Source organism: Notolepis coatsorum (assembly GCF_963971535.1).
Source record: "Notolepis coatsorum genome assembly, chromosome: 13".
Classification (NCBI taxonomy): domain Eukaryota; kingdom Metazoa; phylum Chordata; class Actinopteri; order Aulopiformes; family Paralepididae; genus Notolepis; species Notolepis coatsorum.
The window spans coordinates 55,172,734-55,185,745 of NC_140177.1; the positions used below are offsets into that span (position 1 = coordinate 55,172,734).

At 46.4% G+C, this 13,012-nt stretch overlaps 1 protein-coding gene across 1 annotated transcript in view; it reads right to left on the reverse strand.

The window, feature by feature from the left end:
* The window catches only part of LOC311239363 (PH domain leucine-rich repeat-containing protein phosphatase 1-like), a 31,453-nt gene extending 18,728 nt beyond the window's left edge, over nt 1-12,725 (reverse strand). Inside the window, 1 exon segment of the mRNA XM_084327669.1 lies at nt 10,907-12,725. Within this exon segment, the coding sequence (XP_084183795.1) occupies nt 10,907-12,510 (1,604 nt within the window). The 5' untranslated portion in view covers nt 12,511-12,725.
* Nucleotides 12,726-13,012: the final 287 nt, after the last annotated feature.

Genomic DNA, 13,012 nt, shown 5'->3' on the forward strand with positions numbered 1-13,012 from the left:
AAGGGGATGCAGATCAGAGAAAGACTTTCGTCTTGTTTACATCAGGGTCCCCCATTTTCAATTCATAATGAATTGTAAGTAAGGGTGCAACTTGCACTGTGCAATCCATTCTTTGTGGATCTAGCCCACAGTATTTCTGACACTGGGAATACATTCCCTGAGATTCATAGATGTCCCTAGAATCAGATACCAAGAACATGCAAATGGACCATATTAAAAAAAAATCTGTAAATGTGTATTCTACATTCTTATGGAATGAATGAGATAAAAAAAAATATTATTAAAAAAAAAAAAAAAAAAAAAAACTTTTTTTTGTAATTAATTTTGAGTTAATTTTCATAACGCGATAATTTGCTGTGTAATTAATTAATCTAATTAACGCGATAAACTGACAGCCCTAATATATATATATATATATATATATATATATATATATATATATATATATATATATATATATATATATATATATATATAACAATTATATATATATATATACACGGTTCGGTACGTACCTCGGTTTTGAAGTTACGGTTCACGGTTAATTTCGGTACAGTGGGGGAAAGATTGCAGAACGTGGCTTTCCATGTTCCATTCGGGGGTGACGTAGTGTGCAGAACTACTGTTAAGTAGGGCAGTCAACGAATATTCTATATTCTAATTAATAATCGACTTTAAAAAAAAAAATTATAATAATACATTAGATTGTAAAATTAATGGATTGTGGAAAAAAAATCTTCTAGGTAGGTAGGTCGTTTGCATTCGCCATACTATGAGGCTATGCTAGATTACAGGTAATCTCTCAGTGGTGTGCGTGGGCTGAGCGAACAACATCCGGCCCTTTGCACAAGTTATATTTTAGGAAGGGGGGGGGGGGGGGGGGGGGGGGGCTTTTGAGTTTTAAATTAACGTAACGTATTCTTGTATTAGTTCGGTACACAGCGTACTGAACTGAAGGTCGCGTACTGAAACGGTTCTGTACGAATACGTGTACCGTTACACCCCTAATGCACATATATGCAAGTTTATGCACATACGTCTAGCTTCAGGACGATGGAAGAGGCCAGCAGTACCATTGGCTGCTGAAATGCCACTACGTATGCACTCATGCACACACACACACACACACACACACACACACACACACACACACACACACACACACACACACACACACACACACACACACACACACACACACACACACACACACACACACACACACACACACACACACACACACACACACACACACACACACACACACACACACACACACACACACACACACACACACACACACACACACACACACACACACACACTCTCTCCCTCTAGAAACAGGCTCCTACTTAACAGTACGAGACAACATCATCCTGTCAACATTCCAGGCAGGACTACCTCTACAGCGCACTGCGCCTGCACACACCTCCCTCTTATAGAACATTATCTCCCGCGTGAGTAGATAAAAGAACACGTTCTTCAAGTGCCCCCTTGCCCTTTTCGTTCTTGAGCATGCACATACATACACAGAAACACAGACGAAAGACACACACACACACACACACACATTAGATTTGATCTCTGGTGGAACGTGTGAAATCTGATTACACAATTACATAATGACTCAGCAATGGGTAATTTAGGAAGACCATTAGTTGCCAGGTGGAGAGAGGACACCAGGGCTTAATTTGTGCCCGATCCCGCTGGAACACGATCCGAGACCTCCCAGAATGGGACCGGCACCTCCTCTGTCACTGTCATGATCTGTCAATACATCCCTGTAAAATCGTGTAAGATTTAATGTTATCTGTTCTGTCATTATTTTGTTTCCCATTAAAGTTGCTTATCATGTCACAAGTGAGTAAGTAGGCATAGCATAGTATTTTGGCTCAATGCCGCAATCTAAATCAGATTAAAAAAAAAAAAACATTCTTGAGAAATGTCAACCAGTTCACACAGTGATGCCAGTTTTGCGCACGTGAACTAGTGTGGACTGCATGAACTATAGTGGACTGCGTGAACTATAGTGGACTGCGTGAACTAGTGTGGACTGCATGAACTAGTGTGGACTGCATGAACTAGTGTGGACTGCGTGAACTATAGTGGACTGCGTGAACTAGTGTGGACTGCATGAACTAGTGTGGACTGCGTGAACTATAGTGGACTGCGTGAACTAGTGTGGACTGCGTGAACTATAGTGGACTGCATGAACTAGAGTGGACTGTGTGAACTAGTGTGGACTGTAGGGGTGGACGGTATAAACGGTATACGGTATAAACGGTATGAATTTGCTCTACGGTATGGATTTTGCCTATACCGTGTAACCGGTAGTGCAGCTCTAAAATAGCAATGACGTCATGTAACCACAGCGCGACTATTTCACTCGCATTTGCCCCTAAAAATAGATAGAATTAGTCATAGATAATAGATATGTGCGAACTGGAAAAAGTTATTTAGGAGGCTTCGCGCAGTGCCAGCCCCTCCCGCACGCATGTAAACACGGGTCTACTAGTAGTAGTGGGACGGGACGTCTCCCTGAGCTAACGTTAGCTTAGCTACCGTTACAAAATGACCCAGTCAACTATTCACTTTTAGTTTAATACATGATGAGGCATTGTCTAACCGAACGGTATCTAGTCGGCCAGCTACCGATAGCTCCTGACATCAACAAACGCTCCATCAAGTCTAGTAGAGAGTAGACGTGTATGATAGCTCCGTTAGCCGTTAGCTCACGTTAACGCAAATTAGTTCACCGTTCAAAACGAAATGTCCCATTGAACTAAATAATTCACTGAGGCGTTGTATTAACGTTATATATCCGGCTAGCAGTAGCTACAGATAGCTCCTGATATCAATGTCTTATAACACTGATTCGATGCGTATTCGAGCTGAGGGCTTGCTGAGCACAGTTAAGTAACGTTATGCCAATAGGGTCCAGGTGCAGCGCCGGAGAATCCTGGCCGTAGCTCTGCTCGAGGCTACTCGAGTATAGGTCCAGATGCAGCTCTGGAGAATCCTGGCCGTAGCTGGAGGCTACTAGAGTACACACAGACAGTGGAGCTTGTTGCGTGGTGGCGATGTCTCGCAGATAATACAAGTACAAGTCTAATTATATAATATATATATTTTATAAAAAAAAAAAAAAAATTATATAAAATAAAAAAATAAAAATTATCAAAAACGATGATACCGTGATATATACCGTTACCGTCTATGCTTCAGATTATACCGTGATATAAATTTTAGACCATACCGTCCACCCCTAGTGGACTGCATGAACTACTGTGGACTGCATGAACTAGTGTGGACTGCATGAACTAGTGTGGACTGCATGAACTAGTGTGGACTGCATGAACTACTGTGGACTGCGTGAACTAGTGTGGACTGCATGAACTAGTGTGGACTGCATGAACTACTGTGGACTGCGTGAACTAGTGTGGACTGCATGAACTAGTGTGGACTGTGTGAACTAGTGTGGACTGTGTGAAGTAGGCCACTCTCCAACAAGGTGCAAAACCGGTTGTTGTTGAGCTTTTTCAAAAGTCAGACCCATGCAGGCCAATGTCGTTTAGAAGAATCAAGGCTGGCGATAGTTCATGGATTATCAAAGGACACACAGTAGGTTTGTCCAAGACCCTGGGAATAGCGGTACGAAGCAGGTAGAAAGAGGCCAGTGGCTCTATCCATGGCTGTTTTGTGTTTCAGACAAACAACAAGGTATCATACAGTTTTATTACCATTCTCTGAGTAGTGTTGATGATCGATAAAAGGGATGATTGATGACGAGACCTATTGGCGAGGATGATGAGGAGTAGGCTATGGCATCATAGGGCAATGAATGAGGGAATGCAATCCCCACAAATAGATACACTGTATGCTGGAAAGTGGTTTAACATTAATGCTTATTTTGGCATATATCACAGTAAGCCACACAGCTAGTGGACATTTGTGCTGTGTGGTGAAATGAGTCTGGCCAATGAAAACGTTAAGGCCACTGTGGGTGTAATAGTGCATGTGTGGCCTACTAGGCTCCATGTCAGAAGATGCAACAATATTTTCTATCGATGTGCTGCACATGATTCGTGTTCCACAAGGAAGCATACTAGGACAGCTACTGTTCCTAATTTATGCAAATGACATGTCGTCAGCTTGTGACTGCAACTTGTTCCTGTTTGCGGACGACTCAGCCCTGCTGGTCTCTGACAAGAACAAGTTACAGGTTGAAAAAACCCTCAGCTCGGAACTAGGCAAAATCTGCATATGGCTCGCTGATAACAAACTATCATTACACATGGGCAAAACAGAGTCCATTCTCTTCGGTTCAAATAACAAACTCAGCAAGACCGACGGCTTCTCAGTTACAGTGGGTGACAATATTGTCACAAGGAAAGATGATATTACATACCTGGGTTCCATCCTAGAGGCAAATCTTTCCTGTGACAAAATGGCATCCAATGTAATAAAAAAAGTCAACCAACAAACTCGATTCTTGTACCGGATCTCCTCTCTGGTAAACAAGAATACCCTGAAGACTGGCAGGAGTACTCATTCAAGGGTACTACGACTATGCTTGCACCCCATGGTACCAAAACACCTCAAAGGCGCTAAAAACAAAATTACAAACATCTCAAAACAAACTGGTCAGACTACTGCTTGACCTTACTCCTAGAACCCACCTCACCCCTGCCCACTTTGACAACCTAGGATGGCTTAGAGTAGACGACAGAGTACAGCAACTTGTAATGGGCCTGGTCTACAAGATACACTACACAACCAAGGTACTAGGGCTGACCTTCAAAGCTTTTTTTGGCAATCGAAGCTTCGGGGCCGAGCTTCGATTTTAATTCGAAGCTTCAAGAAAAAAAAATAATAATAATTAATTATAATATATATATATATATATATATTTTTTTATTTTATTTTTTTTATCTTATGTTGTGGGACTTGTACAGCACTTTGGTAAACTTTGTTGTTTTAAAATGTGCTCTATAAATAAAGTGGATTGGATTAATTAATTAAGTAGCCCCTTTCGTGACTGTGACACAGCCAACAATGTTTCACTCGGCTGCCCTGCCTGGGTGCAGTGGGGCTGCTCTCACAGCCAACGACATGACATTACATAATTATGTTGCAACCTTCGTCTATCAAGCAAACAATTATATTATATTTAATTTATAATTTATAATTGATAATTATATCAGACAATGCACCTACAAAAGCAGATGATTACAATTAAATTAGCCAACTTGGTAACACATTAGTCATAGCAACATAGGCATAGCCTTATTAATGTTTTGTGTGGCGTCGCCGTCGTGTACAACGATACTTATGTTTTTTAGGTGATTTGACAAAGTTGTTGTAGAGTTGTGATATGCCATTTTCTTCTGGCATATCTGGCACTCGGCTTTTTGGGCATTGTGTTTGCATATTTTAAAGTGTAACCACACGTCTGATGACTTCTTCGTCGACATGTCTGCTGCACATGTCCTTGTTGTTTTCAACACAGATAATCTATAGATGTAGCAGTACTGTCTATCTGTATGTCGTGTATGTCATATATGTTATGATGAATTGAAAATGGGGGACCCTGATGTAAACAAGACGAAAGTCTTTCTCTGGTCTGCATCCCCTTAACAATTGTATATTGAGCTGTACTGTACTGTATCATCAATCAATGATGTTGGTTATTATTTAATTATTTTACATTACAGTTCCGTGACTTTAGTTTCTCCCCCCGACCCGCTGGATCAGCACCCTCTCTGTGTTCCGGTCAAGCCTCACCTCACCACAGTTCTCCCCAAGATGAACTGGTGGGATTAATTGAGATGTAGGCCTAGGGGTTTCACTAAAACTATGTTTGTCAGGAACAAAACTGAAATTAATTGAGAACCTCACGCTTTCCCCCCCATTGTGGTTCTTCAAATGCAATCCCTACAAATCACAAAAACAACTTTGAGCCGACGAAAGGCGACAAAGCATTTATCGACCTAGATGGGGCTTCTCGTGTTGTTGTTACCAAGACAACGGGTGTCACACGCATTAAGAAAGAAGTGGCAAAAATAGTCACGCTGTGGTCCTCCTTTGCCTTGAGAAACATTTAGGAGAGGATAGCCTACAGAGAGAGAGAGAGAGAGAGAGTGTGATAGGGAGAGAATGAGAGAGGGTGAGAGAGGACGTTGGGGTGCAGACAAGGCAGAGCGAGCAGCTCTCTATTTAATGGCTGCCACAGAGGCTGCTTCAGAAAGCTGGGAGCTTCATTAAGCCTTTAAACCCTGCAGAGTCTTTTAAAGTCATCTCGTTCAGCCAGGGCCTCTCTGGTTGGCGCCTAAGGTGAGCGTGGAAACAGACGCTTTGGACGATAAATGTAGGTTTTGTTGCACTCCAAATACTGCCTTCAAGTGACAAAGGTAAAATAAATGTAAGAGATAGATAAAGACTCTAGTTACATAACGTGAAGATGGCCATGCTACTGTAGTACATTCAGGCCTAAGCTATAAGCTACTTCCACTTTTTAGATTTTTCCTCTTTAAATCTCCTGTTGATGTCCACTACCCAACCTCCTTTGCTGTGTGTTTCCATTCGTGATCATTTAATCTGCTTGGATCACAGCCAGCAGCTCCATTCATTTAAGAAGATATGGTGACAATATTCCAAGCGGGCACACCACTGTAGCCTACTTGGTGTCATATGGTGTGTACCAAAGGGGCCGTCGGTTTAAACATTTCATTAGATCTCCGCCGTCATCAGTTCCGCACGAGTGACGTCTTCCCATGATGCACCTGTCACGCCAAATGCACCTTGCTGGCACATGGCGTAAACAACACGTGAGGAAGCAAGCAATACCTAGAAATGGTCTGAGATGAGCTGGAGCTTTGATTATCACAGAAGCCTCGTCTAGAAAAGAAAGAAATTGAGTGGCATTGAAAAGAATGCCTTCCGTGTCGGTTTTCTGGCCTGGGAATGCCAGTGGTCATCAATTCCAGTCATAAAAAAGCTGAAACAAATCTAAACCCCCAATTTAGGTTTAACGAGAAACGGCCTTTGTGAAAAATCAAACATCTCAACGTTTTAATAGTGCAAGTAAAAGACCTCACGACAAGCTGTACTTGAAGTACATCTTAGCCTGAATGAAGGAGTTGGCTGATGAAACTAAATAATTCAGCGTGGTGCTTTGGTTTGGTTAAGGCACTCTGTGACTCCTCAGCCTCAAGGGAAGCCCTGTGCCAATGTGTGCTATGGGTTCAATAGGCCCTACCCTTCTCTCACACAAACACACACACACACACACACACACAGAACCTCTTGGTGAGGGGGGGGGGGGGGGGCAGCATCATTAGTCCTTATGTTCCTGTCTCCCAGGGGGGGTCCTGAGCTCAGAGCAGATCAGTGTGACCACAGAGAGGTACTGGGCCTATGAGCAGTACTTTGTCCACACAAGAAGCTGCTCAAACACAGCTAGGACTCAATGAAGTCATGCAAACTAGTTTGACCCATGTTTTATATTGTGTATGTCTTTATGTCTTATGTATGCTTACTTATTAGCAATCTATTACTAAAGTATAAAGTAACAAAGGTTTACTTTGCTTCCTTATAATATTCCTATTGTCGTTGTATTGTGCTTCCTTACGATAATTCCTATTGTGCAAGAGATCCTGTAGCAAAGAAGCCAGGTTTACTGCTGCCTAAGCATTATAAGTGGCTCCTGTGTGGGCAGCTCTGAAAGGCTCACTCTTCAGCATGTCAAAGAGCACAGCAGCCCTTTGATCTCGGCGGGCATGCTGTACGTGTGTGTGTGTGTGTGTGTGTGCGTGCGTGCGTGCGCGCGGTGTGTGTGTGTGTGTGTGTGTGTGTGTGTGTGTGTGCGTGCGTGCGTGCGTGCGTGCGTGCGTGCGTGCGTGCGTGCGTGCGTGTGTGTGTGTGTCTGGCAGGGCTGGGTGAGTTCTCTCATCTGGGAGGAGTGTGTGGACTCTGAGCGCGACCCGACGACCCCTTCAAAAATCCAACCGGCCAAAGGATTTGCCGGGAGTCAGCTTGTTCCTCTGTATTCCTCATCGCACCTCACTCCTGCTAGTAAAATGTGAGCAGGGTGCCTCCATGCACCTACTTGTCTTTACTTGTTACTGAAGATACATTTAGATTGTTATATTATTTTTTAACAGTAACCTGCTTAATTCTTATCATTAGACCTATATCTAAAACAGAAAAAAGAAATTGTGCAACAGGACTATTGAGCTGATAAGCCATTAAGAGATAAGATACTGGGCTTCCTGTAAGAGACATCGGTCTCTACAGGCATGCACGCACGTCATGCACACCCCCACACAAAGGCGTGTGACAGGAGGCCGACAGTAGTGACAGCTGCAGCTGCAGGTTGGCCAGCCAGCCAGTCAGCTGAGGCAGGTCCCCTCTATCTCCACTATGTGAGCAGAACTATCATTCCAACGCAGTGCAACATGTGGCAGCACGGCGCCGTGTCTCCTGTAACCCCCCGTCCTGCAGCCCCGCACGCCCGCGCCTCCTCCTTCCACTTCCTTCCCAGCAGACGTGCCTGACATTTTAGAGGAGCCAGCGTACATTCCTCACATGCCTCCATCGCATGCGGGGGAAAGGGTACGGGGGGGGGTGGAGGGGTATGACACAAGGCCATCAAGTCTGGTTTAACTTCCCAGTGTGTGTGTGTGTATGTGTGTGTGTGTGTGTGTGTGTGTGTGTGTGTGTGTGTGTGTGTGTGTGTGTGTGTGTGTGTGTGTGTGTGTGTGTGTGTGTGTGTGCGTGCGTGTGTGCGTGCGTGCGTGCATGCGTGTCGGCTCTTCAATATCCTTTTCAACCAGCTGGGTGAAAAGGGAATTGACCTATCTCAACACCACCCTGTTTTCTTGATCGTCCAATCACAGCTGTTCCTCTTGTCTTGATCATCTAATCAAGTGATTGGAGGATCGAGAAAGGGGGGCGGGATTTGAAATAGGTCAATTAGGCCTTGTGTAGACAGTGGCGTTGAGCGGTGGCTGGGGGGGGGGGGGGTGCAGTGGCAGGCTGGAGAGAGCTCAGGTGACCAGAGTTAAGCTGTATCACATGGGAGGTGGAGGCGTCAGCCTCAGTCAGAGGAGCATCAAAGTTACTATTGCACGCCTTTGGCTGCTGCTGTAGCTGCTAACATCATTACTGTTGGCTGAGCTCAGCTGACTGCACAGTGCACACACAGGCACATATGCGTGACGCTTGCCTCTTAGGCACGCATTCATTTCATCTCGCACATGCACATAAAGCACACATCAACCCATACAGGTCACGTCACGTGTACGACGTGTTTATTCAGTCTATCATGTAAAGCCATCAAAAATGAAACCATTCTAGTAGTCCCTCAAGCCAACTGGTCTTTCAACAGCACAATAGGTCACTGAGCACATGTGACATGAAGGTGAAAGGGACAACATGTGGCCATGTTCGGCTTTTGCATTGAGTGACCTCTGGTTACAACAACAGCCACTCAGGACAGGAAATTGGGGAGGGAGAGACCGCATTACTGTCTCTCTCTCTCTCTCTCTCTCTCTCTCTCCCTCGCTCTCTCTCTCTGAACGTCAAGCTCTCCCAAATTAAACACTCACCTTCAAATTCAAAGCCCTTCTGTCTCACAGGAGCATGTCCTACAGACAGTGTTGTACTAATCACTACCCCCCCCCCCCCCCCCCCCCCCCCCCCCCCCCCAAGCAGCGGCAGCAGCATTGGAGGCAGTGGTGTGGCGAATGAAAGAGCTTCCTGAGCTCTGTAGGGGCACGCTCACCCAGCTTGGCAGGCGGTTAGTTAGTGTGACAGTAGCCGCGCTGGGTGCCAAGAGGACAGGCTCTGTGCAGCATCTCAATGACCAGAATTCACTGAGTCCACAGAGCTTGGGTTTATGGTCCGCCCCCCCCCCCCCCCCCCCCCCCCCCACCCCTCCCCCAAACCATCCCTCTCTCACCCCCTCCTCCTCCTCTCCATCCGCCCACACAGGCATTCAGGCTTTTCATTAGGATGATAATGGGGCAAAAGCCGGAACAGGACCCACGTCTGAGCGCCATAAGTTGCAGCGATGGCTTTGTGGCGATGTCATGCGCGTCCATGGGAGCAGAGTGTGCTGCTACGGCCCAACAAAGATGGTCAAGGCCGGGGACTGGGGGGGGGGGGGGGCATCTAGAGGATGTCCCTGGTGCAGGGGGTAGTTCTGGCCACGCAGTAGCCCCTTCCATAACCTCACACTAGCCCAACATCATGCCAGCACACACAGGCCTGAACATGACAAACCAACCACCATTGGCTTTATAGGACTAACTAGCTGCTCTTTTCACACTGACCTGCCGAACTTGCCAGGCAACATTTGCGGTTACTGACAACATTAGTAATCAGGAAGTCACAGACCTGTTCTTTTACATAGTTGTGAGAAATGAACATTTGTCCTTTGTGCACGTGGGGTTGTCTATATCCGTGTCACACCGGAATGGGATTTGCTCTGATGAAGGTCCCTGACCGAAACGTCAGTAATTAAAACATTGTTGTGTTGCAAGATGGCGGTGGGTCAGTCTAGTGTGTAAAACTGGACATGGGCTATACTGTCTGTACTAAAATGTAAAGTGTGCAGATATGCTATTAGTACCCTGGTATAACATGTACCTGCAGGAATGCACCTGCCTCGTTCTAATAGGAGGTAGGTGACCCGTTTATAATGCTTCTGACCTGTTTATACTTTATAATACTTCTGGCATGTGTTACAAATGCAACAATTCACAAGGGTTCATGTTGTTAAGGACAATCAAGAGGGCCAGAACAAGATAACATTTCACAACACATCCAATGTATAGTGTTTTTTTTTTTACCTGCGTAAAAACGTAACAAGGAGCCAATTTCGGTATTCATCCCCTCCTCTTGCACACGCCACGGGTCCTTAAATCCAAGTTTAAACAGGAAGTCATTCTGGATCTGGAGAGGCCTCTCGTCGTGCCCCAACCTCCTGACACCTTCGCCGTGCAACTGAACGTACAGCGTGGGACTGAAATCACACCCATCTCCACTCTCGTCGGCTGTCGACCCTGATTTTAAAGAACCTTGGCGATTGTCGGGGTCTTGGATGTCAGGTGTATTACCTGTTGAACAGGCTCTCGACAATGAGCTTGCACTACTGCTGGGTGGCAGTATGCCCAGACTGAGAGGCTTGAGTCTGTTGCCTGGCCCGGTATCGTCTATCACATCGTTTAAATGCCCAGTGTTGCAGAGCTTGTAGTTGGCAGAGACGGCGTTGGTGCCGTTGGAGAGATGCTCGTGGGGAATAGGGTCAATGTTTGTGCTCGACGTCGGACAATCGAGCTCTAATTCGTCCGAGGAACTGCCGTAGGTGTCGTGGCCCTCAGTGGCACTGTCAAACGTGGGACTCAGGATGGACGCATCCGTGCCCAGGATCATGTCGTCGCTCAGAGAGTCCCTGTGCTCGCTGAGCCGGGCCCCGGAGCTGAGGTCGTCAAATGTACTGCTCTCTACATCTGAACCAGAATTTAAACCATAGCTGTCCACGCCGTTCCTCTGCTCCGAGTCGTCATCGTTGGGGGTTTCCATGTTCGAATTAGAATTGAAATCTGACAAGGAACCAGTTATATTATCTTGTGACTCAGAGTCTGGGGTAAAAAGTTGTGCGTCCAGTTCCTGTTGCTTTTGCCGCTCATCGGTATTCTCCGTGAGCAGCAGTCTCAACCTGTCACCTGGCTGATCCGACAGGCCGCCTCTGGAGGAACTCAAATGGTTGCATTTTATACTTCCATCTTCATTCACCTTGCATTGATTATCGTTATATTCGTCATACTTAACATTGCAGTTGCCATTTTGGTCAGTCTTAGGGCTGTCTTTACAAAATATGCGCAACACAGTAGAGCCCGACTTACTGCAGAGTTTGCTCAGACGAAGCGCCATCTCGCCGGCCGTGGTGTCCATCGTGCAAAGCACCGGCCTCGGGTGTGAGGGCGTGAGTCTGTCGTGGACGTGTACGGAGCCCCTGTGGAGATCCGCTCGCACCCACTCTCCATCCGAGGGCTGGAGCTGCATGTTCTGCCGGTGCCTCAGCAGAGTCTTCCTGTCCAGACTCCTGGTGTGCAGGGACGCGGAGGAGAGGGCCGAGTTCATCTTGGCGCCGCGGGCGGCGGTGACAGCTGTGGCGGCAGGGGTTGTTGCAGCTGCGGCGGCGGAGAGGTTCCTCTTCAACCGCCTCCGTCTCAACAGGAGAGAGTTGGAGTTGCCGGTTGAGGTCCGGCCATTCGATGTGGCCCCAACACTTTTGTGTGAAGAAGCACTAGAGCCCACTGCAGAGACAGCGTGAGAAAGGTTGTTCCCATTCCTCACATCTACACGGGAGGCGGCCAAATGTCCACCGCCATCATCATCCGCCGGGGTCCCGTGGCGGGCGACAGACCGTCCGCTGGGCTTCTTCAACTTCGTCGCACTTCTTCCATCTGCCGCTCCGTCTTCTTCATTCTGAGCGCTTTCCATCTCTGCGAATGAAAAGTAGCTCCTCTAGATAACGGTGCGCACTTGGCTGAACATCCAAACTCTACATTTAACGCCCGGTTATGATCCGAAGAACACAGTAAATGTCCGCCAGCTGGGCGGTGCAGCCTACTTCTCTCACTGGCCATTCACTTCTTTCCTTCGCATTCCAGTCGGAATCTTCTTCAACTGTTCCACAAAACATTTGACCGATTCAATTCTCTTTCACAGGCTGGACGCGCACGGAGGCTGGACGCGCACGGCGGGCGCAGGCAGCCGGGCGGAGACGCGCGTCTCATTTACACCGAAATACTATGGTAGAATATGAAATGAACGTCGGCCGACCTCTTACGCAAATACTGGCTGCTATATATTCATGAGATGATACAAGATGGGGGCGCTAACAACAACGTGTTGCATTTTGGGAAATGTATTTTTAGTCACCCAAATCATCCATTCGTTGCCTTTGAAAAGCGGGAGTTAAGAAATACATTTCCCAGTCGGA